General features: G+C 42.9%; 1 protein-coding gene across 2 annotated transcripts in view; it reads right to left on the reverse strand.

Moving 5' to 3' along the window:
- Positions 1-27,627, reverse strand: part of SND1 (staphylococcal nuclease and tudor domain containing 1) — a 959,968-nt gene that overhangs the window by 551,122 nt on the left and 381,219 nt on the right. For both annotated transcript variants that reach the window (XM_075345399.1, XM_075345398.1), the window contains exon 13: positions 8,223-8,333. In XM_075345399.1, coding sequence (XP_075201514.1) covers positions 8,223-8,333 — 111 coding nt within the window. The remainder of the gene's footprint in view (positions 1-8,222; positions 8,334-27,627) is intronic.

A 27,627-nucleotide genomic window follows, 5' to 3' on the forward strand; every position in this document is an offset into this window, starting at 1 on the left:
CTTTGATACAGTGTAAAGTAGTCCGTGTACAGCTTGTATAACAGTGTAAATGTGGTGTTCCCTCTAAATAACAAGCAGCCATTAATGTCTAAACCGGTAGCCAGGCCTCGCCACGGTCAACCAAAGAATTTAAGTGCTTGTGCTCTGTGTCATATCGAGCATTTCAATTTTCAAAAGAGACGTGTGAGTGCTGCCAGCATTGCTGCAGAGGTTAAAGGAGTGGGGGGTCAGCCTGTCAGCGCTCAGACCATACACTGCACACTGCATCAAATATGTCTGCATCACTTAGTGATGCACAAAGAAGCCCACAAACTAAAGACAAGCAGATTAAGGACATGGATAATTGGAACCATGTCCTGTGGTCTGATGAGACCAAAATAAACTTATCTGGCTCAGATGGTGTCAAACGTGTATGGTGGCAAACAGGTGAAGAGTACAAGAACAAGTGGGTCTTACCTACAGTCAAGCATGGTGATGGGAGTGTCAGTTTGGGGCGCACGAGTGCTGCCGGCTGTGGGGAGCTACAGTTTATTGAGGGAACTATGAATGCCAACAAGTACTGCTATAGGGAATAATGCTCAGCTTCAGTTTCTTCAGAAACTGGGCCGCAGGCTAGTATTCCAAGAATGATAATGACCCCAAACACACCTCCAAGACGACCACTACCTTGCTAAGGAAACTGACGTTAAAGGTCTGGACTGGCCAGTCATGTCTTCAGACCTAAACGCTATTGAGCATCTGTGGGGCATCCTCAAATGGAAGGTGGAGGAGCGCAAGGTCTCTAACATCCACTAGCCACGTGATGTCATGGAGGAGTGATAGAGGATTCCAGTGACTCCTGTAAAGCTTTAGTAAGTGTCACCTCTACTGTGGGTAAAATCTTTGAGGGTTTCCTAAGAGATGCTATCCTGCAAGTATCTCAAGAATAATAACCCATGACCCATTACCAACATGGGTTTATGTGTGATCGGTCATGTCAAACTAATCTGATCAGCTTTTATGAGGAGGAAAGTTGCAGACTGGACCAAGGAAATGAAGTGGATGTTGTCTATATGGATATTTCAAAGGTGTTTGATCCAGTGCCACACAATAATGGGAATAGGGTAAAATATAGGTAACTCAGCAATAGAAAAGAAAGAGTGGTTATTACTGGAATATACTAAGACTAGTTCCCAGTTAACATTCAAGTTAAACAAGGTACTCTTCAGGGTTTATTTTGAAATTAAAAATTTAATTTTTTTCTGTTGTGAACATGTGACGTTTCGGCTACGTAATGGCCTTTATCAGACAACTCACAAATGTAAATATTGGAGCAAATACACAAGCAGCAACGTGTATTGGAACTGTAAATCAAAGCAGCGTCTGCAACTTATATAAAAGACCAAGGTCAGCAAGAAGATAGCAATATAGGCAGTTTAGACAATATTATGTCAAATAAGAGATGCACCTAGTAACAGGAGCCAGTGTCAGCTAGGAATGGCGGTATAAAGCAGCGGAATCCACCGCTATGCAGCGTCATAGCTCATAACAACTACCTCTTGTAGTTGTTAAACTGTTACTTTGTATTATTCATATTGTCTGTCCCTGATTAATTGTGAAAGGTCTGTAATGTTTATCGTAGGTACGCTCAACTGCAACAGACAGAATAAAAGAAAAAAATCCAGAAAAATCACGTTGTATGATTTTTAATTAATTTAGATTTTGATGCATGAAATAAGTATTTGATCACCTACCAACCAATAAGAATTCTGGCTCTAACAAACCTTTTATTATTTTCTTTACGAAGCCCTCCTCCTCTGCACTAATTACCTGTATTAATTACACCTGTTTGAACTCGTTACCTGTATAAAAGACCCCTGTCCACACTCTCATTCACACTTCAACCTCTCCACCATGGCCAATAGCAAAGATCTGTGTAAGGACAACAGGGACAAAACTATAGAACTGCACAAGGCCAGTATGGGCTACAGCACAATCGGCAAGCAGCTTTGTGAAAAGGCAACAACTGTTTGCGCAATTAATAGAAAATGGAAGAAACACAAGATGATTGACATTCTTACTCAGTCTGCAGCCCCATTCAGAATCTCGCCTCGTGGGGGAAGAACGTATCTGAGAAAGATCAGGAATTAGCCCAAAACTACATGTGAGGACCTGGTCAATGACCTGAAGAGAGCTGGGACCACAGTCTCAAAGATTACCTTTAGTAACACACTGCGCTGCCATGGATTAAAATCCCACAGGGCACGCAAGGTCCCCCTGCTCACGCCAGCACATGTCCAAGCCTGTTTGAAGCTCACAAATGATCATCTAGGTGATCCAGAGGTGGCATGGGAAAACGTCATGTGGTCAAATGAGACCAAAATAAAACTCTGGTATAAAGGCGAGTTGCCGTGTTTGGGGGAATAAGAAGGATAAGTACAACCCCAAAAACACCGTCTCAACTGTGAAGCATTGGGGTGTAAACATCCCACTTTGGGGCTGCTTTTCTGAAAAGGGGACAGGCCGACTGCACCATATTGAAGGGAGGATGGATGGGGTCATGTATCGTGAGATTTTGGCCAACAACCTCCTTCCCTCAGTAAGAGCATTGGAGGTCGATTGTGGCTCGGTCTTCCAGCATGACAATGACCAGAAACAGAGCCAGGGCAACTAAGTAATGGCTCTGTAAAAAGCATTTGAAAGTCCTGGAGTTGCCTAGCCAGTCAGCAAACCTGAACCCAATAGAAAATCGTTTTGGAAGGAGCTGAAACTCAATGTTGCCCAGCGACATCCCTGCAACCTGAAAGATCTGGAGAAAATCTATATGGAGGAAAGGGCCAAAATCCCTGCTGCAGTGTGGGCAAACTTGGTAAAGAGCAACAGGAAACATCTGACCTGACCTCTGTAATTTCAAACAAAAAGGTTGCTCTTACAAATATTAGGTTTCAAGAATTATTTCATGCAATAAAATGCAAATTAATTACTTCAAAATCATACAATGTGATCTTCTGGATTTATTCTTATTCTGTCACAGTTGAAGTGTACCTACGATAAAAATTACAGACCTCTCCATTGTTTGTAGATGGGAAAAGTAGCAAAATTGGCAGTGTACCAAATACTTTTTTTTGCCATTGTATACAGTCATATGAAAAAGTTTGGGCACCCCTATTAATGTTAACCTTTTTTCTTTATAACAATTTGGGTTTTTGCAACAGCTATTTCAGTTTCATATATCTAATAACTGATGGACTGAGTAATATTTCTGGATTGAAATGAGGTTTATTGTACTAACAGAAAATGTGCAATCCGCATTTAAACAAAATTTGACCGGTGCAAAAGTATGGGCACCCTTATCAATTTCTTGATTTGAACACTCCTAACTACTTTTTACTGACTTACTAAAGCACTAAATTGGGTTTTAACCTCATTGAGCTTTGAACTTCATAGGCAGGTGTATCCAATCATGAGAAAAGGTATTTAAGGTGCAAGTTGTTCTCCTATTTGAATCTCCTATGAAGAGTGGCATCATGGGCTCCTCAAAACTCTCAAATGATCTGAAAACAAAGATTATTCAACATAGTTGTTCAGGGGAAGGATACAAAAAGTTGTCTCAGAGATTTAAACTGTCAGTTTCCACTGTGAGGAACATAGTAAGGAAATGGAAGAACACATGTTCTTGTTAAGCCCAGAAGTGGCAGGCCAAGAAAAATATCAGAAAGGCAGAGAAGAAGAATGGTGAGAACAGTCAAGGACAATCCACAGACCACCTCCAAAGACCTGCAGCATCATCTTGCTGCAGATGGTGTCAATGTGCATCGGTCAACAATACAGCACACGTTGCACAAGGAGAAGCTGTATGGGAGAGTGGTGGACACGTTGCACAAGGAGAAGCTGTATGGGAGAGTGGTGGAAAGAAGCCATTTCTGCAAGCACGCCACAAACAGAGTCGCCTGAGCTATGCAAAAGCACATTTGAACAAGCCAGTTATATTTTGGAAGAAGGTCCTGTGGCCTGATGAAACAAAGATTGAGTTGTTTGGTCATATAAAAAGGCGTTATGCACGGAGGCAAAAAAACACGGCATTCCAAGAAAAGCACTTGCTACCCACAGTAAAATTTGGTGGAGGTTCCATCATGCTTTGGGGCTGTGTGGCCAATGCCGGCACCGGGAATCTTGTTAAAGTTGAGGGTTGCATGAATTCAACTCAGTATCAGCAGATTCTTGACAATAATGTGCAAGAATCAGTGACGAAGTTGAAGTTACGCAGGGGATGGATATTTCAGCAAGACAATGATCCAAAACACCGCTCCAAATCTACTCAGGCATTCATGCAGAGGAACAATTGCAATGTTCTGGAATGGCCATCCCAGTCCCCAGACCTGAATATCATTGAACATCTGTGGGATGATTTGAAGCGGGCTGTCCATGCTCGGCGACCATCAAACTTAACTGAACTGGAAGTGTTTTGTAAACAGGAATGGTCAAATATACCTTCATCCAGGATCCAGGAACTCATTAAAAGCTACAGGAAGCAACTAGAGGCTGTGATTTTTGCAAAAGGAAGATCTACAAAATATTAATGTCACTTTTATGTTGAGGTGCCCATACTTTTGCACCGGTCAAATTTTGTTTAAATGCGGATTTCACATTTTCTGTTAGTACAATAAACCTCATTTCAATCCAGAAATATTACTCAGTCCATTAGTTATTAGATATATGAAACTGAAATAGCTGTTGCAAAAACCCAAATTGTTATAAAGAAAAAAGGTTAACATTAATAGGGGTGCCCAAACTTTTTCATATGACTGTAATATACATACACACATGCACAGATATATAAATATATATGGTACACAGCATATACATATTTTCACAGGTTGTCATTGTATGGAAAATGCAGTTTGCTTTGCTATTACATACAGTAAGAATGAGGTAGACCCTAATGTATTTAGTTCAATGAAGGCCCGAATGTTCAATGAGTGGGAGCCTGTGAATGTGTTTAAAGTAAAATCTAGGAACTTCCTGACAGAGCAGAAAAAAAAAAAAAAAAAGACGACATATCATGGAGGCCCCTGCTTCCAATGAATTTTCAAATTAAGAAACATAACAGAAGCCCCCGAGGTTGCCTAAAATATCAGAAAAGCCTTGTAGACAGATTATCAATTTTTTTTCACCATTCAGCAGTGTCATTAGAATGGCCTATCAAGCTAATCAGACAGAGTCGGCTGGTAAATTATGTATTTTGAAAGGGATGGACAGGGTTAAGGTCTCCAAAAAATATTCCCAAGTCGATCCCATTAAAGGACCCTGTCACCAGGTTTTTGCTTCCCCATCTGAGAGTAGCATGTTGTAGAGACAGAGACCCTGATTCCAGTGATGTGTCACTTACTGAGCTGTTTGCGGTCATAGTGATCAAATCAATGTTTTCTCTGCCGCAGATCTAACGGCTATACAGAGGTCATGAATATGCTGGCATACCTGGCAGCAGGCCAAGTAGTCCTCTAATGATAATCTACTGCTGTTTAAACTCGGATTTTAATTACAACTACACTAAGCAGCCCTGTAAGTGAAACTCCGCTGGAATCAGGAACTCTGCCCCTACCTTATGCTGCTCTCAGACTTGGTTGCAAGAACCTAGTGACAAATTTCCTTTAAAGGAGGATTTTTTTCACAAAGACAATCACCTAGGGAGTATTAGAAAAAATTGTCAGTATGTTTTTGCTACCTCCTCTGAAAGTAGCATAATGTAGAAAAAGAGACCCTGAATGCAAAGATGTATCACCCTGAATGCAAAGATGTATCACTTAATTTACTGGGAGCAGCATTTGTGACACAATCAGTTTTTAGCTGTAGTATGAAGCAAAGCTGAGAAAGTTAACGTCAACTACACCAGGTTTTCTGTGTACATTGTCTATTGACAAGGAGCTGCTTATCACAGCAAGGGCTTGGTCAGTCTAGGCGTTATGTAAGCTCCAGACCTGGCAGTGACAATCAGCTAGAGATAAAACCTTCATTATTTATAAGTAAACAACAGCACACATTGTGATGAGACACATCTCTGAATTTTGTGTATTAACCTCTACCTCATACTCTGCTCAGATTACATGGCAAAAACCTGCTGATAAGATTTCTTTAAATATATTGTTCACTACTTGGACAACCCATTCTCCATCCTTCCCTCCCAGCAAACCACCACCTATAATCACCTCCAGTGCTGGCACCGTTCCAGCGATGTCGGCATGGTCTCTCCCAGGGATTGTGTGACGTTGTTAGGTCTCGCAATCCCTGAAGCCAATCAGCTCTAACTTCACTCTCCCCTCCTTCGGAAAAATCAAGACGTTTAGTTTAAAGAAATTGAGAACGTAGTTGCAGCTCTCACTTCTTTCAAAGGTGAGTTACGTCCAAAAAAGGGGAGAGTGAGGCAAGGGATCACGTGACAATGTCATGTAAGACATGAGCCCCTAGAGAGCCAGTGATGACACCAATGGAACGGTTCAGGCACCAAAGCTAAATATAGGTGTTTTGTTGAGTGGGAAACAAATGGTTAAATAAAAAAAAAAAAAGGTTGTCAGAGTAGTGGAGAACCCCTACAAAGGTTTAGCCCTGCCCAAATTACTTCTGCATGGAAAGGTGAGCAGGACTAGCTGACATATCTACAGATATTAGGAGGGATGCATGTGCCTCTTTGCACATTGTCAGCATAAGGACCAGAACGTAGTGTTGATCTCAGGACCACTGTTGATCTCAGGACCACTGTTGATCTCAGGACCACTGTTGATATCCAAACAACTGTTGATGTCAAAGATAGAAAAAAACCCTCTAACATATTTGTTTGTCTTTGCAAATGTTCCATGAGATGTTTAGCCATAAATTGTCTGCCTTCAATAGCCACAATATATGTCTTTGCAGTAGTGAGTATGAAGAGCTTCCTTTAAAAGAGACTGTAAAAAGTATTTACCTACAGGTGTCCAACCAGAAAATAATTTATATTATGGGAATTATGTTTTTTTCAGAAATCAATTATAGAACAAGAATACCTAGACACACTATGTAACTTGTGTACATGGGAACGTTCTGCACAGAGAATTCAGAACAGATTACATAGTGTTTCATCTATTGACTGTACAGTGTAGATGGTGTCCTTGAACGAAAGCTATAGACTAGCTTACTGATGAGAAAAAGCAACCTTATCAGAACTGTATAAAAAAAAGCAAACAGGAAATCATGACCATAAAAATCACTCATGAATCAAGAACAGAAGAACAGTTTAATGTTAAAATATGTTGCAATTAGTCATTTATGTTATCAACAACTGTCATTTACAGCATTGCCTGCAACAAGAAAACCAAGCAAGGCTGCTTTCACACTACGTTTTTTTTAACATGCGTCATGAACGTTTTTTTGCTGTAAAAGCGGATCCTGCTTTTACAGCAAAAAAACACATGCAAACGCAAGTGTTATTTTGCAGGATCCTGTCACTTTACTTTAAGTTTATGGGCGGGCATTGAAGTCATGTGATCGGGAGTCAGTGGAACTGAACGTGATAGACTGGGAGCCGGCTTCTAACAGCTGCAGAGGCTCGTAACCAACGTAAACATCGGGTAACTTGCTTGGATACCCCATAATTACGTTGGTTACGAGCATCCGCAGGTGCTAGGAGCTGGGCTCCCTGCACACATAAACATCGGGTAACTAAGAGAAAAGCTTTGCTTGGTTACCTGATATTTATCTTGGTTACGAGTGTCCGCAGCTCTCAGGCGGGGGAGAGGGAGAGGGTGGGAGAGGCAAAGAGGGAGGGGGAGACAGAGAAGGAAGGGGCAAGAGGGAGACAGAGAGGGAGGCGGAGAGAGACCGAAAGGAAGGGGAGAGAGGGAATGATCACCCGAGGCTGGTTTCTGGGCATGCTCAGTAGAGCAAGCAGGATCCTGTCTATCAGCATGCCAGCGTTCACATGCGTTTGCGTGCAGTACAGTCAGGATCCAGCAATTTGCAGTATTTGGACGCAGCTCAAAAACGCTACAAATAGCGTTTTTGAAAAATGTTAAAAAGCTGCAACTCGCTGGATCCTCACTATAACGCACGAAAATGCAGGTGAACGCATGTTGACGCGAGTCCATTGCAAATGCATTGAAATGAAAACGCATTTGCACTAGATCCGTTTTTGCGTTAAAAAAACGTTCATGACGGATGTTAAAAAAAACATAGTGTGAAAGCAGCCTTACTGCAAAGAAGAAGATACCTACCGGGCCTCTGCAGCCAACAGTTCATCATAATGAGAAGATCTCTGGTCATCGTCCTGACGGTACCGGATCACAGTAGCTAAGCCTTTGCTAACCAGGGCTTCTGCAATGTTTCTGAAACAAAAAAAATACATAACATTTAGGAACAAGTAGTAATACTTGATCAGTACAAAATCTGTGCAAAAGATAGTGACTATAGTGGACAGTAACAAGATTTTAGGGTGCTTTGCAAAACGGAATTCAGACGCATGCACAGACACGATGTAACTATTAACTATAATGGTGCAGAGAAAGCCTCCGTGCGCTCTTTTGTGCACCATTTTCAAGCATATAACCTCAACGGGAGGAGAGCACCAAGACGCAAAATTAGCATATTGTTTTTTGCCACATAGTATATTTTCAAAAAACACTTACAGATGAGGAAAGTCTAAATCATTTTTTTGAATGGGAGAGGAGTGATTTAATTTTTTTTATTTTATATTTAATGCTTGCTTTTTTTTTTTACTTTGCTAGTACTCTTTTTACTTGTAATGTCAATTGTTTATATTATATAATGCAACACAGTAGTATTGCAGTATGTAGTAAAAATCATGGTTTTCTATGAATGCCAGCCACAGGCTGGTCTTCATAGGTAAACCATCAACACAGGCACAGATGTCTTCAGCAGACTTTGGCTTTCATGGCAACACGTTATTACATTGAGTGGAGGTCAATGAGTACGTGGTAAATGTTGCAGTCAGAGAATGCTCAGCTATGCTCACCACTGTTAGTGGCATATGATGGCTGTGTATCAGCCATTATCTGCCAGGAAAGTTTCAAGCTCAGTTACTGAGCTCAATCAAAGACAAGGACCCAACATATGATATAACAGTACATCACATGTCAGAAAGAGTTAAAGCGGCTGTCACCAACCAAGTAAAACAAACGGGCACAAAAGGCGGTGGTCAGATATCCACAGTGTACAGAGCAGAACACCACAGCTCTGTAAATCATTTATCGACTGCTGCCACCTAGGTTCTTCAGATCTTGCACCTATTCTCTTCAGTAAGATCTAATCTGCAGAACCCAGTAACAAACACTAGTGTATAAAGCTGTGATGAAAAGGGTTGGCCACTAAAAGGGTTTCTCTAAGTGGTATAATAAATAAAGCTGTATTAAACAACAAGTTATTTTAATACATTAAAAAGCAGTACATAATTGTTTATCTAGCCAAATTATTACAAAATAAAGCTAAAAATATGTAATCTCTTCTCTTGCCCTTCAGTCACCAGTTCTTGGATGTCAAAGCTCAGCTACTATTTTAACATTAAAATGCTCATCACAGACAGAAAAAAATATATATTGGCAGAAGTTAGGAATGAGACTAGATGCTTTATGTATCCCCATCTTTATAATGAAAAAAAATCTTTGTAAATGCAGCATGGGAATTTGCCTGCGCCAGCCTGGTGCAAGGTTCACTGAGCAAAAGTAATTATCCGCAACATATTTTTGACATTTCAGAGTTCTATTTGTTTCCATTCCCACACCTTTTAGTTGGCAGGGTCCAGCTCGCACAAATGAACAGGCACAAAAAAGAAAAAATGCATGCATCAATAGCAACAAAAAAAAAAACTTCTCTGAAGGGACAGTGTCCACACTATTTAAACAAAATGGCTTTAAATAGAAAAAAAAAATAAAAACTGAAGACTAACAGCACAGGATTCTAAAATCACTTGAGAAGAGATATCACAAAGAGAGACTGCAGTCATAAATCATAACGAGATTGTTGACACCCCTCTCTGAGCAGCATCTTCAAAATGAGAAACCTGGACACCCTGTGGGCGACAAGGGAAATAGACAGCGCTCTGTTTCAGCTCGTGTTGATCACAAGTAACATGATACTGAATATACAGTATCATCAGCCAGAACAATAAGAACAGCAGACAGGTAAATACTTATTATCGTATGCTAATGAACCTGTCAACGGAAGGAGTATAAAAAGCAGTAAATAAATAGTCAGACCTGTATGTGTTAAAAGCACAAAAAATGGGCAAGTCTCAGGCCAGAAGTGTCAATTTGTGATTTGGCAGAAAAAGGTGTCATGGGCACCCATGCTTTATCTATGTGTTAGAGAGTGAAAGCAAGGCTATGCTATTCAATGCCACAGGAGAGCCTCAATCTTCTTTGGGAGTCCTGGGAATGGAACTTTAATCTCTTAATAGTATATGCCATAAACCTCTCAAAAGGGAGTACCCTTTTAAGTTTTAGTGCCAGCTTTGGAAATCAGCAAAACAATGTGGCTCTTAGACCAGAAAAGGTTGTGTACCCTTGCTTGAAAGAAACACAAGCTACACTATTTGGACATGGCACAAAAACGAAGCCATGACCAGCTGCCACCAGATTACTAAGGCAAGTGATCAAAATCATGGGGGCAAGATTTGATGACATCAGGCACTGAGGTTTTAGTTTGTATAAGACACATGATAAACTCTACAGGTCTCCATGTCAGACTCCAAGCCGTGACAAAAAAAGCACAAAAAAAGTTAAAAAAAAAAAAAAAAAAAGAATGTAGCCATATAAATAAACCACTGATGTTTTGGGATTTTTGTTCTGTGGAGCAACTAAAGACTGGAACGTTTCAAGTCTATAGATCACCAGTATGTCTGGAGGAGGAAGAATGAAGCAAACTCTGAAAACACTCTGGAGTGGCCATCACAGTTGCAAAACTTGAACCAGATCGAGAACACAGAATGAGTGTTCAAACAAAGTACAAGCGCTCAGTGCACCATGGTGCAGCTAAGCATTTAAATACACCTTCCCACCTTCTTGTTTTCCCTATATCTTCACACCCCACCATCTTCAGTTCTCTTCGACTTCATAGAGCCAGAGAAGGGTGAGATAGATGAAAATCAAGCACGTGGGAAGGTGTATTTAAATGATTGGCCCCGACATGATACACAATCATTTGTACTTTGTTTGAACAGCTCAAAATGACTGTTCAAACCAAGTACAGGCGCTCAGTGCATCATGCTGTGCCCAAACGTTTAGGTGCACCTCCCCACCTGCTTGTTTTTCCATTTATCTCTGCCCTTCTCTATTTTTGTGAAGTCAGAACTGTCAAAGAAGAGAATGTTGATATAGAAGGAAAACAAGCAGGTGGGAAGGTAGCCTTACATGTTTGGCCATGCCATGATGCATTTAGTTTGAACAGTCATTCAGTGCTGACAGTCATTATAAAGCACCTCACCAGTGTTTATCTTACTTTTGGAGTGGTGCTTCTAATCTAAGCTCCCTGCACTTATACTCACCCTTTGGCATATTCATCTTCTATAGTCACTGCTTTGGTCAGTCTCCAGCGGTCTGTGATCTGCTGGATCGCTCCAGTGTTTCATGGAGTTAACCGGAGGTGTCTGTGCAGCAGTCAAAGAAACAGTTTTCTCCATTTAGAGATCACTAAGCCTGGTGTTACATAAACAAGGCAACTGTCGATAGCACCTAGATATCTGTTATCAACACACAAAGCAATGAAATAAAAAAAGGCTCATTTATTTCTCGCTTTCGTACCACTGAATGAACATTGCATCTACTGACCTGCATTAAAAAAATTGTGAAATGCAACTTGTTTGTAGATGCATCTAATTTCACACATCTATAAACCACAGACTGTGCTCACATCGTAACAGCAGGGCTTGACCACCAGGTCTCCGACCTAAGCAAACTTACTCATATAATAAGCCTATGAGGCAGTTAATTCATGTCAAGACTCAGCAGTCCAGCCAGGTATCGTGATGCGAGCAAGGTCTGCGTTTCACGGTTGGTGAAAGAAGCCTTACTCTAGAATTCAAAGATCACAATTCAGTAGCGCAATATGTACAAGATGTCCTACAACACACAGTGTAACCGGACTAAACTGTCTGAATAGGCAATGTAACCATCGTGGTTGTAGAGGGTGCAAATGTGATCCTACACAGAGTAGAAAGAAACCGGCCGGTGGCCTTTGCGGTTATCAACAGGGTGCAAGTCCACTGATGCAAATCAGGTTGAAACGAAGGCAGAGAGCCAAGTGTAAGTATACAAGCCACAATCCTAATAGAGGCCAGCAGCAGCAGCAGCTGAAGTTAGCGTCCCATTGATGTCACTGTTCCCAAAATAAAAATTGGGACAGGTGATAAGCCGTGTGGTGTTTTTTTTTATTACTATATGAAGAGGACCACTGTAAAGAAATTACTACTGGGTGGGCTCACAATGGATGACATAATTAGTGGATGGGTGCCACAGTGGGTGACAGTAGTATTGGTTGGAGGCCACAGTGGGGAACATTATTAAATTATCGGAACACAATAAATCAGTTATTTTATAGAGGCACAAAGGCACTATTACTGTTTAAGAGGCCACAAAGATGTATACTCCTACTGTATGTGGACACAGAGGAAGGTTATAACTATAGGGACAGAGAAGGTTGACATTCTTACTGTACGAGTGACACAGAGAAGCACGGCTTTGTGACGGTATTTGAGAAAAATAAAGATGTTACTCTATGGGGACACAAAGGGGAATTTTACTTTGGAGCTACAAAAAAAGAATACAGTGCCTTGTGAAAGTATTCGGCCCCTTGAATTTTTTAATCTTTTCCCACATTTCAAACTTCAAACAGATACAAATTGTAATGTTAAAGTGAAGAATCAACAACAAGTGGGAGACAATTGTGAAGTTAAACAAAATGTATTGCTTATTTTAAACTTTTGTAAAAAAGAATAAACTGAAAATTGGGGCATGCAATATTATTCATCCCCTTTACTTTCAGTGCAGCAAACTCACTCCAGAAGTTCATTGAGGATCTCTGAATGATCCAATGTTGTCCTAAATGACTGATGATGATAAATATAAGCCACCTGTGTGTAATTTATTTGCCGTATAAATGCACCTGCTCTGTGATAGTCTGTGTTCTGTTTAAAGCGCAGATAGCATCATGAAGACCAAGGAACACAACAGGCAGGTCCGTGATACTGTTATGGAGAAGTTTAAGGCTATGTGCGCACAGTGCGTTTTTCGCGGTGTTTTTGCGTGTTTTTCGGGTGCATTTTTGGCCTCAAAACTGCATGACTTTGCTTCCACAGCAAAGTCTATGAGTTTTTATTTTTGCTGTCCGCACACAACTGTTTTTTTAAGCTGCGTTTTTGAGATTGAAAAAAAATTGACATATCAATTCTTTCCTGCGTTTTTCCGCCCATGCAATGCATTGGAAAAACGCAGCAAAACGCAGAGATCAAAAACGCAGCAAAATGCAGCCAAAAACGCACCAAATCGCGGTAAAAACGCATGCGTTTTTTCGACGCAGGTGCGTTTTTGTGCGTTTTTAGCGGCCAAAAACGCACAAAAACGCAGCGTCAAAAAAACGCAGCGTGCGCACATAGCCTAAAGCCGGATTTGGTTACAAAAAGATTTCCAAAACTTTAAACATCCCAAGGAGCACTGTGCAAGCGATCATACTGAAATGGGAGGAGTATCATACCACTGCAAATCTTTCATCCATCCAAACTTTCATCTCAAACAAGGAGAAAACTGATCATAGATGCAGCCAAGAGGCCCATGATCACTCTGGGTGAACTGCAGACATCTACAGCTGAGGTGGGAGAGTCTGTCCATATGACAACAATCAGTCGTACACTGTACAAATCTGTCCTTTATGGAAGAGTGGCAAGAAGAAAGCCATTTCTCAAAGATATCCATAAAAAATGCCATTTAAAGTTTGCCACAAGCAACCTGGGAGACACACCAAAACATGTGGAAGAAGGTGTTCTGGTCAGATGAAACCAAAATCGAACTTTTTGGGCACAATGCCAAACGATATGTTTGGCGTAAAAGCAACACAGCTCATCACCCTGAACACACCATCCCCACTGTCAAACATGGTGGTGGCAGCATCATGGTTTGGGCCTGCTTTTCTTCAGCAGGGACATGGAAGATGGTTAAAATTGATGATTAGATGGATGGAGACAAATACAGGACCATTCTTGAAGTAAACTTGTTGGAGTCTGCAAAAGGCCTGAGACTGGGACGGAGATTTGTCTTTCAACAAGACAATGATCCAAAACATAAAGGAAAATCTACAATGGAATGGTTCACAAAAAAAAAATGTATCTAGGTGTTAGAATGGCCAAGTCAAAGTTCAGACCTGAATCCAATCGAGAATCTGTGGAAAGAGCTGAAAACTGCTGTTCACAAATGCTCTCCATCCAACCTCACTCGAGCTATTTGCAAAGGAAGAAGGGGCAAGAATTTCAGCCTCTCGATGTGCAAAACTGATAGAGACATACCCCAAGCGACTTGCAGCTGTAATCGCAGCAAAAGGTAGCGCTACAAAGTATTAACTTAAAGGGGCCAAATAATATTGCGTACCCCAATTTTCAGTTTATTATTTTTTATAAAAGTTTAAAATAAGCAATACATTTCGTTCAACTTCACAATTGTCTCCCACTTGTTGATGATTCACCATAAAATTTTAAAAAATGTTATCTTTATGTTTGAAGCCTGAAATGTGGGAAAAGGTTGAAAAATTCAAAGGGGCCAAATACTTTCGCAAGGCACTGTATATCCATTAGTATTGTTTGGGTGTCAAATAAAAGGGACAATTGTAATGTGAAGTGGGTGACAAAGTGAAATAGCACTACTGTGATATACAGTTGTGCTCAAAAGTTTACATACCCTGGCAAATATTTTTTACCACTCAGGGTTAGTGGTTGGGTGAAGCCATTTATTGTCAAACTGCTGTGTTCTCTCTTTTTAAATCATAATGACAACCAAACACATCCAAATGACCCTGATCAAAACTTCACATACCCCAGCTCTTAATACGGTGTATTGCCCCCTCTAACATCAATGACAGCTTGAAGTCTTTTGTGGTAGTTGTGGATGAGGCTCTTTATTTTCTCAGTTGGTAAAGCTCCCCATTCTTCTTGGCAAAAAGCCTCCAGTTCCAGTAAATTCCTGGCCTTTCTTGCATGAACTGCGCGCTTGAGTTCTCCCCAGAGTGGTTCAATGATATTGAGGTCAAGAGACTGAGGTGGCCACTCCAGAACCTTCACTTTGTTCTGCGGTAGCCAATGACAGGTCGACTTGGCTTTGTGTTTTGCATCATTGTCATGTTGGAACGTCCAAGTACGTCCCATGCGCAGCTTCCGAGCTTATGAGTGCAAATTTTCCTCAAGTGTTTGCTGATAACGTGCTGCATTCAGTTGGCTATCCTCCAACTTTAACATGAATTTTGTCCCATCCACCTTCTCATTAACTCTGACCAGCTTCCCTGTCCCTGCTGAAGAAAAGCATCACTACAGCATGTTTGACAAAAATGATGGTATTTTCAGGATGATATGCAATATTCCTTTTTTTTGACAGACAGTTTTACATTTAGCACAAAAAGTTCTTCTTTGGTTTCATCTGACGAGAGCACCTTCTTCCATATGCTAGCTGTGTTCTCTAAATAGCTTTTTGAAAATGCAAATAGGACATCTTATGGTTTACTTTCAAAAATTGTTTTCTACTTGGACTTGGAACTCTTCTATAAAAGCCAGATTTGTGGAATTTTCGACTAATGGATGTCCTGTGGACAGATTTTCCCACCTAAGCTGTGAATCTCTGCAGCTCCTCCAGAGTGATTACGGGCCCTCTTGGCTGCTTATCTAATTAGTGCTCTCCTTGCTCGGGATGTCAGTTTAGGTGGATGGTCAAGTCTTGGTAGGATTGCAGTTGTGCCATACTCCTTCCATTATGGATAATGGATTGAGCAGTGCTCATTGAGATGTTCAGAGCCTTGGCCAAGACCAACCACAGCCTCCCAGACACTGTTCAGAGAGGTGACTGTTTTCCTTCTCCATAAATATACTATTTAAAAACATCCACAAGTTCTCTAAAGGGTTTAGGTCAGGTGAAGAAGGGTGCCATGACATTCTTTCTTTAAGACCTTTACTGGCTAGACAAGTAGTGGAGGACTTTGATGCATGTGATTAAACATAGGCCAGCATAAAAATTATTGTTAACTTGAAAAATGCAGACTTTTTTTCGCCATACAACTACAATAAGAAAGTGTGTTCTAAAATTTGGCAGTCAGTTTGGGAGTTAATTTTTAATCCATCTTCAACCCCAAAAGATCCAACTAGCTCATCTATAAAAATACCAGCCGATAGTAGTACCCCACGTCCACCAAGCTGACGCTTGAGTTGAAGTGGAGGTCTGTGCCCCTCACTGATCCAGCCATGTGCTCATCCATCTGGTCGCTCAAAAGTCATTCTCATTTCATCAGTCCATAATACATTTGAAAAATCTATCTTCAGATATTTCTTGGCCCAGTCTTGCATTTTCATCTTCTGTGTCGTGTTCAGTGGTTGTCGGGTTTCTTTCCTCACCTTGGCCATAACTCTGAACACCTTGTACTTCTGGGATATCCAGGGAGGTTGCATTTCTGGAATATGACAGCACTGGAGGACATTGGCTTGCTGTTTTCTTCACATTTGATTCTTCCAATACCTTTGGCAGTTAATGAACTTCTGTTCTCGGCGTATTTTTGACTAGTTGACAAGTTAGGCTAAGGAAACATGGGCATTACTGCGAGTGCATTGCATGACACTCTAGTTCTGCTAAGCTGAGTGTCATGTCCCTGTGCTGCGATCACAGCACAGCTGTGGAGGAGAGGGAGGGACTAATTTCCCTATCTCCTCCGTTATCAGCTGACGCGTATATCGTATTGCACTCCGATGTAATGCTAGTGCAGTGTTTCCCTCGCACCCATTGATTTGTACGGGTGTGAGTGAAAACGAATCGGATTCCACCAGCAGCATGCTTCGATTGTTTTCTCGGTCCGATTAGGGCTGAGAAAAAAATAAATAAATAATCGCTCATGGGAGCTACCCCATAGAGTAACATGGGTCCGGGTGGAATGAGATTTTTTTTTATCATATTCCACTTGCCCTACATTGCTTGCAGTGTGTCCTTAGCCATATATCAAAACTTTTGATGAATCTGTCATCATGCCCCAATATCTTCAAAATCTCAAGAGTGATGTATCCTACTAAGATTTTTAACAATTGTTTTACTTTTTAGAGTCCGTTAAATCTTTTTTTTTTTATTACCCCCATTATCCCAAAGGAAAACAAGCTGCCTAATAATTCTGCAAACCTTGATAAAGGGTGCTATATTTTTAGGCCATACCCTCCCCTATTACACAAATAAACATCATCTGAATGGCTTCATCCAATAAGTATTTAAAGTTTATATAGCCTGGAATTAGAAAATCTGTATAAAAATAATATGGCCAAAAAACTAATTTGCCAATTCTCCCCACAGTGTACAAGCTTTATAAGATAGGCTACAATGTTGTATTTTTATGCCAAAGGTTAAAATTCAATTTTGCACCTTGTAGAATCAATTGCTTAAAAGATTTCAATCTAAAAATAAAGTACAGAGACACATCATTCATTTCCAGCAGGGTGTGGGGGTTATCAGATCATATCAGATCCCTGCTTTATTTAGGAAATTTTAACACACAATTAATACCAATATAATCTCAGGATTTTGCAGACATCAAGAGTTTGAACTACATTAAATCACCATCAGTGCCTTTGTGCAATTAATCACTGAAAAATACATTACAGCCGTCGGGTTTATAACTAAACAATGAATTACGAGGGGCTGAGTGGACAACAATAAGGGACATTACAACCATTCACAACCCCAAAAAACAATAATGAGATCTGCTAAGTATGCCAACCCCTTACCTCCATTTTTTTAAGTAAGAAGCATAATAGAATTTGGGTTTTATGGTCAAAAAACAGTATTTATGCCCCTATAGACGTCTTAAAGGCTTTCTTCACATCAGTAATTTTGGTTCCTATTTCATCAGCATTTGCAAGTCAGCACCAGGAGTGACTCCACATCACAGAAGCCAAGCGAATCTTTCCCTTTTATTTTCTCTTTGCAGGTTCCCCTTTTGAGTTTTTACAAATACTGATGTAAAACTAGATCTGTGGAGTAAGCCAAAGTTTTGACTTCACTATTTTTACTGGTACTCGTCAGGGAGGTAATTTCAAACAAATGGATACCATTAACCATTTAAAGACGAGGGAATTTTTAATTTTTGTGCTTTTGTTTACTCCCCACCTTCTTACAAAAGCCACAACTTTATTTTTCTATCAAAATACAGGAATGAGGGCTTTTTTTCTCTGGGACAAGAATGTAGTTTTGTACTACATCATTTATTTTGCCATACAATGTACCGAAAACCCGAAAAAACATAAATGTGATGAAATGGTAAAAAAATTAAAAAAAAACAACGCACCCAATATTGTCACTTTTGGGGGTTTTGTATTGTTTTGTAATGACGTCATCGCTGTGCGCACAGCGATGACGTCATCGCTGTGCGCACGTGTCCACATGCAGCCGCCACCGGCACAGACACAGGAGATGATCGTGATGCAGCAGAGTAACGGGGACGGCTCCTCTCAGCGGCGCTGCCGCTGACACAGACGGGAGGACAAGTGATGCTGCAGGAGAACGGGGACGGCACCACTCAGCGGCGCTGCCGCTGACACAGACCGGAGGACGAGCGATGCTGCAGGGAGTGAGGTGAGCTGAGGTGAGTATGAATGTTTATTTTTTTTTATGTGCCACAGGATGCGGCCATACACCAGGATGGGGGTATAATATGAGCAGGATGGGGTCATCTGAGCAGGATGGGGTCATCTGAGCAGGATGGGGTCATCTGAGCAGGATAGGGTCATCTGAGCAGGATAGGGTCATCTGAGCAGGATGGGGTCATCTGAGCAGGATGGGGTCATCTGAGCAGGATGGGGTCATCTGAGCAGGATGGGGTCATCTGAGCAGGATGGGGTCATCTGAGCAGGATGGGGTCATACGAGCAGGATGGGGTCATACGAGCAGAATGGGGTCATACGAGCAGGATGGGGTCATACGAGCAGGATGGGGTCATACGAGCAGGATGGGGTCATACGAGCAGGATGGGGTCATACGAGCAGGATGGGGTCATCTGAGCAGGATGGGGTCATATCAGCAGGATGGGGTCATATCAGCAGGATGGGGTCATATCAGCAGGATGGGGTCATATCAGCAGGATGGGCGCATATGCCATGATGGGTTACATAGCAGGATGCGGCCATATGCCAGTATATAGCAGGATGCGGCCATATGGCAGAATGACGGTATATAGCAGGATGAGGGACATATACTGTATATACAAGGCAGGAGGATCATTACCAGGATGCGGCACCTTAGTAGAGAATTTGGGGACATTACCCCCATAACAGTGTAGGCAGCAGATCCTTGCCCCATAACAGTGTGTCATGACCACATTTTTTGCTTAAAATTTTATTTTCCTATTTTCCTCCTCTAAAACCAGGGTGCGTCTCATAGTCCGGTGCGTCTTCTAGTCCGAAAAATACGGTACATCATGCTTGACTATTTGCCTGTAGACTTTTCTGCACCTCAATTCCTATTCTTTTGTGCATAGGTTAGTCGTTTGGCTTTGATGCCATGTTTAAGTTATAGCTTTCTGGATGCAATTTTTCCATGAAGACCACTTCCAGCCAGATATCTCTGAACTGTAGGTGGGTTGATCTGGTCCCAATGATTGCGGTCAGTTCTGTGCTGATGGCACTGCTGGACATCTTCAGATTTTTATGGGAAGTAAGAATGATGTGTCTTTCTTCAACTGGGCCAACCACTGCACATTCGGACCTCATTGTTTTCCATTTGTTCGTGCTTCTTCTTCTTCCCTTGTGTCTTGTTGTGGTGAATCTTGCCATGATATATAAAGACCTGTGATATAGAACAGTCTTCCACATCCTCACCTTTTTAGCAGAGTTTGACAGTTGCTCACTCATTGTTAAGCCTCCTACACAGCTAGTTCTGTTTCAGTTAATGGATGTGCTTGAAGCTGCATATGAACATTATGATCATTACCACCTGTCTGGTATAATTGGTTACTTAATAAATCCAACTTTAATCCCTTATTTTGTGCAAGCGTACCTAGAAGAATTGGTGCGGTCACATGAAAAATGACTATTTGATTTACATTTCTCTTTTATTCATTCAGTTTGCATTTTTGGTGGTCTATTACATTGGGAACATCACACGTCTGATTTTTAAAGCATTCTTATTTTTGCATGTGTGTGTGCGTGCGCGTTACACTGGCATGGAAAAACAACTGCATATATAGCCACACATAAATATGTATGCAGCATTTTTCCCACACCTGTATGTATATATACACACACACACACACACACACACACACACACACACCCCTCTACATTGAGATTGCAACATAAAAATTGGTCAAATTATGGAAATCAGAGTGTAGATGGATAACCTAACAGTATGCAACGGAAGAAAATGGAAACAAAAATTTTCAAAATGTGAATATTTATTCAGTATGAAGTATGAGAGCCACACACAGAAATACACACCCCTATATTCGTCGACATGCAATGATTGAGCTTATAAGCGATTGTGTGAGAAATGAATGCACTTGGGGATGCAAATCATTAAGATCAGTTGCTGGCAGTTCCCTTTGCAATTGCCGACCAATGACAACCTAGATTAGATCAATGGCTTTGAATACAATGTCAATTTTAAATTTTGGGTGAAATAGTGTATAGCCATGTGAATGAGTGTCATGTTATGTGAATGTAGTATTTACGAGACAATACACATTAGGGCACTTTCTCACTTATAGAAATTATATTTTCCACCCAACTGGATATAGACAGAAAGTAATCCAGAAGAGCATACAACTTTAAATTATTGTAATCTGCATCCTTTCAGATGGTTTTCTTTTTGAAACAAGTCTGTTGAAAATAAGAGCATCTCTTACTTCCGTTTATCAGTCTAACTAATAACTGCAGCCTAATTGCAGCTCAATCAATGGACAAAAATAAACTTGCCACAAAAGTACTCAATCCTGATAGAATGCTCCATGTATATTCAGAGAAGCTGGAAGAAGAAGACGACGACAGCTACCTAGTGGAGATACGAGAGTAGCTTCGGGTTACTGACCTAAACATATAAAATATTTTATATATTATATATATATATATATATACACACATACTAGAAGGTGGCCCGATTCTACGCATCGGGTATTCTAGAATTTACGTATTGTGTAGTTCATGTATGATTTTTGTTATATATATATATATATATATACATATATATATATAGATGTTGTTGTGTGTAGTTACCAAGTGTTTGTGTAGGGGCTGTACATGTTCTGGGTGTTGTCTGGGTGTGGCGGGGGGTGAGAGCGGTGTTGTTTGTGTGTTGCGTTGTTTGTGGAGCGCTGTGTGTGTGTGTGTTGCGCGGTTTGTGTGTGTGTGGTGTGTTTTGGGGGAGGTATGTTTTGTGCAATGTGTGTGTTGTGCGGTATGTGCGTATATTTGTGTGTGCCGCGGTGTTTGTGTGTTGGGTGTTGTGTGCAGCGTTGTCTGTGTGTGTGGGTGTCTGTGTAGGGCAGTTGTTTGTGGTTCCCAGTGTGTGTGTGTGGTGTGATGTGCAGTGCGCGCGCGCGCGTGCGTGCGTGTGTGTGTTGGGGGGAGGTGTGCACTCCCCATCGTGCACCATCCCCCATGCAGCGCACTCCCCATCGTGCTCCATCCCCTATGCTGCGCACTCCCAAACGTGCTCCATCCGCCATGCTGCGCACTCCCAAACGTGCTCCATCCGCCATGCTGCGCACTCCCCATCGTGCTGCATCCCCCATGCTGCGCACTCCCCATCGTGCTGCATCCGCCATGCTGCGCACTCCCAAATGTGCTCCATCCGCCATGCTGCGCACTCCCAAACGTGCTCCATCCGCCATGCTGCGTCCTCCCAAACGTGCTCCATCCGCCATGCTGCGCACTCCCAAACGTGCTCCATCCGCCATGCTGCGCACTCCCAAACGTGCTCCATCCGCCATGCTGCGCACTCCCAAACGTGCTCCATCCGCCGTGCTGCGCACTCCCAAACGTGCTCCATCCGCCGTGCTGCGCACTCCCAAACGTGGTCCATCCGCCGTGCTGCGCACTCCCAAACGTGCTCCATCCGCCGTGCTGCGCACTCCCAAACGTGCTCCATCCGCCGTGCTGCGCACTCCCAAACGTGCTCCATCCCCCATGCTGCGCACCCCCCATCGTGCTCCATCCTTCATGCTGCACACCGGGATCAGCCTCTCTGCCCGCAGCATCAGCCTCTCTCCTCCCAGCATCAGCCTCTCTACCCGCAGCATCAGCCTCTCTGCCCGCAGCATCAGCCTCTCTCCTCCCAGCATCAGCCTCTCTACCCGCAGCATCAGCCTCTCTACCCGCAGCATCAGCCTCTCTACCCGCAGCATCAGCCTCTCTACCCGCAGCATCAGCCTCTCTACCCGCAGCATCAGCCTCTCTACCCGCAGCATCAGCCTCTCTACCCGCAGCATCAGCCTCTCTACCCGCAGCATCAGCCTCTCTACCCGCAGCATCAGCCTCTCTACCCGCAGCATCAGCCTCTCTGTCCCCAGCATCAGCCTCTCTCATCCCAGCATCAGCCTCTCTCAACCCAGCATCAGCCTCTCTCCTCCCTGCATCAGCCTCTCTCCTCCCTGCATCAGCCTCTCTCCTCCCTGCATCAGCCTCTCTCCTCCCAGCATCAGCCTCTCTCCTCCCAGCATCAGCCTTTTCTGTCCCCAGCATCAGCCTCTCTCCTCCCAGCATCAGCCTTTTCTGTCCCTAGCATCAGCCTCTCTCCTCCCAGCCTACCCCAGCCTCAGCCTCCCCCAGCATCAGCCTCTCTCCTCCCAGCATCAGCCTCTCTCCTCCCAGCATCAGCCTCTCTCCTCCCAGCATCAGCCTCTCTCCTCCCAGCATCAGCCTCTCTCCTCCCAGCCTACCCCAGCCTCAGCCTCCCCCAGCATCAGCCTCTCTCCTCCCAGCATCAGCCTCTCTCCTCCCAGCATCAGTCTTTTCTGTCCCCAGCATCAGCCTCTCTCCTCCCAGCCTACCGCAGCCTCAGCCTCCCCCAGCATCAGCCTCCCCCAGCATCAGCCTCCCCCAGCATCAGCCTCCCCCAGCATCAGCCTCTCTCCTCCCAGCATCAACCTCTCTCTTCCCAGCATCAGCCTCTCTTCTCCCAGCCTACCCCAGCCTCAACCTCCCCCAGCATCAGCCTCTCTCCTCCCAGCATCAGCCTCTCTCCTCCCAGCATCAGCCTTTTCGGTCCCCAGCATCAGCCTCTCTCCTCCCAGCCTACCCCAGCCTCAGCCTCCCCCAGCATCAGCCTCTCTTCTCTCAGCCTCCCCCCTCCCAGCTTCCCCATCCCAGCCTTCCCCAGGATCAGCCTCTCTCCTCCCAGCCTCCTCCAGCACGCCGTGCTCCTCTGCCGACACTCACAGACCCGATCGCATACACTCACACACACACTCACACACCCGATCGCATACACTCACACACACCCGATCGCATACACTCACGCACACACACATTGACGATATTACACATACGCGCTCACACTCACAACATCCGGATATACCACATGCTTCTGGCCATGTGATCCTCCGGCAGGTCCTGGAAGCTCACTGCACAGTATCGTCGCCGAGAAGCAAGCGATATCCCAGGATGTTGTGAGTGTGTGGATGCGATGTGATGTGTGTGTGAGGTGTGTGTGAGAGTGAATGTGATCTGATGTGTGTGCGTGTGTGTGTATGTTCCGCCGCTGCAGGACCTTGATGCGCTGGTAACTATGCTACCATGGTTACCAGCGTATCTCGTCCCCCGCTCGCACGGGAGCCCACACCAACATACGCCGGCCAGCCCCAGCAATGCGAGGGTATGTGTCGGCTGGGTTGGCGGCGTACGCTGATGTGGGCTCCCGGGGGTACAGTACTCACCTGGGAGTCGTGGCTCCGTGACCGTGTCAGTTCGGGGAATGCGTGGGGGGCGGGGCCAGAGCTAGCGTGCATTGCGTGAGGGGGGCGGGGCGTGGCCGAGTTGCCAATGCCTGCAGGGTGCCGGGGCGAGAGGCCAATCTGTGGGGGGGCGGAGCCTGGGCGAGCGGCCGGCCAATCCGTGTGGGGGCGCAGCCTGGGCGAGCGGCCAATCCGTGCGGGGGGGGGGCCATGGCGAGCCCAGCGGCCAATCAGCCTTGTGTCACCGGAAGGACACAATTTTGGAGCAAGACAGAAAGACAGAATAAGGCAATTATATATATATATATATATATATATATATATATATATATATATATATATATATATATATATATATATATATTATAGATAGATAGATAGATGGATAGATATATATATATATATATATATATATATATATATATATATATATTCATTCACTTTACAGCAGTTATACGGTTTAGGATTGGAAACCATATCCTATAGATGGGAGAACGTGCTAGGTCGGCTCTAAAGAAACCATATGCCAATTATACATTGAGCACATGAGAAGTGCATTATCTTGGCTCAGATTACAGCATGCCGCTTTAAACAAATTCATAAATTCCCCTTCACTGAGTGCATCTGTAATTCTCCCGCAATTACACACAGGAAAATGAATGGATAATGCATAGCTGAAAAGGGAGAACGTGTAAGCAGAACAAACTGTTACAAGTCGCCAATAATTATCACATTTCCAGTAATGAGAATGTCACTAATCACCTGACACAAGAGGCACTTCCTCACAGTGATCACAGTCCTAAATACAGAGGTTTACAATCTATTTGTGCCATTCACTTCATATGAAGCCCGATCTGAAGATTGTAAACTTTGTTCCTTAGCTCCTAAAACCACAGCCGTATAGCTCTAGATTACAAAAACACTTTTGCCACCTCTCATTGTGAGAGCCATAATACTTTAATTTTCCCAATTATTTCCAGAACGTTTATTAAATAATTATTTTGGGTACATTAAAAGAAAAAAAAGAAAAATCAAAAGGGGTTGTCCACTACTTTGACATTGATGGCCTGTCCTTAGGACAGGTCATCAATGTCTGTTCAGCTTGGATCAGACACCCAACATTCAGCAGCTCTCGGTCCCGGCGGCGGCATCAGCCAATGCTCAGTTCCGGCACTGCTCGGTCTTCTGATAACAGCCGCGGCCGGGTATTGCACATCTCCCTCCCCATTCTAATCAATAGGCATTCAATGTCAATTTTAGCACAACCAGAAGATTCTATGTCCCACTGAATGTCTGGAAAGTTGAAATACCCCATAATAAGAACCTGATTATTATTATTATTATTATTATTATTATTTTTTGCCTTTTCAATTTGTTGCAGCATTTCACCCTCTACCTGTTCAGGTATGTTAGGAGGCTTATAGCAAACTCCAACTAGCATTTTTCCATTATTCCCCACCCCATGTACATTTACCCATACTGACTCTACATTGTTGCAGTTCCCCCCAATGTCATTTTTCAACACAGGTTTTAGGTTAGATTTGATAAATATACACACCCCACCACCTTTTTTGTCTTTCCTGTCCTTCCTGAATGTAGTATAACCTTCTAAGTTTGTCACCCAGTCATGACTTTCATCCAGCCAGGTTTCCATAATGCCCACCACATCATAATCCATGGGTGACAAAAGTGTGTCCAATTCATTCATTTTGTTTGCAAGATTTCTTGCATTTGCCAGTAGACATTTAATACTATTGACACAATTATTACTCCTAGCAGCATCCCTATGTTGCTTGCATGTCCAATCCCCCCCTAATCCTTCATTGACCCCTACCGTCTCAAAGTCTCTATCTGCTCTATCTATCCCCTTATTTGCTCCACTACCCTCCCTCCCCCCAGATCCTAGTTTAAAAGCTCCTCCATCCGTCTGACCATTATCTCTCCCAGTACAGTTGCACCCTCCCCCATTGAGGTGCAGCCCGTCCCTACCGTAGAGCCTGTAGCCGACTCAGAAGTCGGCCCAGTTCTCCATGAACCCAAACCCTTCCTTCCTGCACCAATTTCTAAGCCATGTATTTATCTCCCTAAGCTCCCGCTGTCTTTCCAGTGTCGCTCGTGGCACCGGTAGTATTTCTGAAACCACCTTGGAGGTCTTGGACTTCAGCTTCTCTCCTAGTTCCCTGTAATAATTTTTAAGGACCTTCCACCTGCCTCTAACTTTGTCATTAGTACCAATGTGCACCATGACCGCTGTGTTTTCCCCAGCCACACCCAGCAATCTGTCTATCCGATCCGCACTATGCCGAACCAGTGCACCCGGCAGACAACACTCTGTTCGGCATTCACGGTCTTGACGACAGATGACCCTGTCTGTCCGCCTAATTATAGAGTCCCCTACCACCAGCATCTGTCTAGCCTTTGCAGCACTCCTATTTCCCTCCTTCCTACAGCAATCGTTTTCCTGGTGTAAACGCGGGATCTGTATAAGCGACGACGGTCACGTCGCTGAGGTAAATCCATGATAACACGCCCACAGGGGTGTGATACCATGGAAAAACATGCAAACGCCCATAGGGCGATGCGATGTCCATGGGGCTAGAGCCCCTGCTCATTTACATACAGAACACATAAGTAATAAAACATTTTTCTACATTCACATTACACACTATTACAACACAGGGATGGGTAGGAAGAGGTTACTAGGCCACAACATCACCCTGCATCTAGGTTAGAACACATAATTTACCTGACCAGTTTCCTTTAAATAAAGGTCATAAGGCTTAGAAATAAAGTTTACAAGCTTCACATTATTTCAACAGGTACTACTCTTTCCAGGTTTCTACTCACCTCTTCCTAAGAACAAATCACCTGCTACTGTTTTACAAAGGACATACGTTATCAAATTGATCTATCACGTTATTTTCTAGCACGTACTACTGCATGTAGTCACTCAGAAGCACCAGAAACAGTTTGCCACAAATTTCCTAAAATGTAAACTCTTTCAACGGAAACAAAAAGCATGCAGTGATATTGGCAATAAAAAGTATTAGGCACCTAATGAGTTAACAACCACTTTGCCTTAACAAAAGAGATCACATTTTTTTCACTGGGGTGTGCACTTTTTCTCCCTGTATGACCCTGACCAATCATAAGCAGGCAGCAGCACATAACAGAAAAAGAATATGCCACAATAAAATAACCGCCTCCCAACTAAACCAATTTCAGGTTTTTCATTTATTTCCTCTCCTCGTTTCAAGAGCCATAACTTAAAAAAAAAAAAGCCACTTTGCAATATTATTGTCCTCATCATTTTAATTTATGGTGATATCAAACTTGTCCATTTTTTTCTTGTTTAAAAAAAAACAAAACAAAAAAAAAATCATTTATTGTCTTTATTTACAAAGACATTCAACGTTTTCTTTTTTTTTTTTCCATCGATGGAGCTGTATGAGGTCTTATTTTTTGTGGCATTTTAATTGCTACCATTTTGGGACAGATATG

The sequence above is a fragment of the Anomaloglossus baeobatrachus genome, chromosome 4, assembly GCF_048569485.1.
Source record: "Anomaloglossus baeobatrachus isolate aAnoBae1 chromosome 4, aAnoBae1.hap1, whole genome shotgun sequence".
NCBI classification, from domain to species: Eukaryota; Metazoa; Chordata; class Amphibia; order Anura; family Aromobatidae; genus Anomaloglossus; species Anomaloglossus baeobatrachus.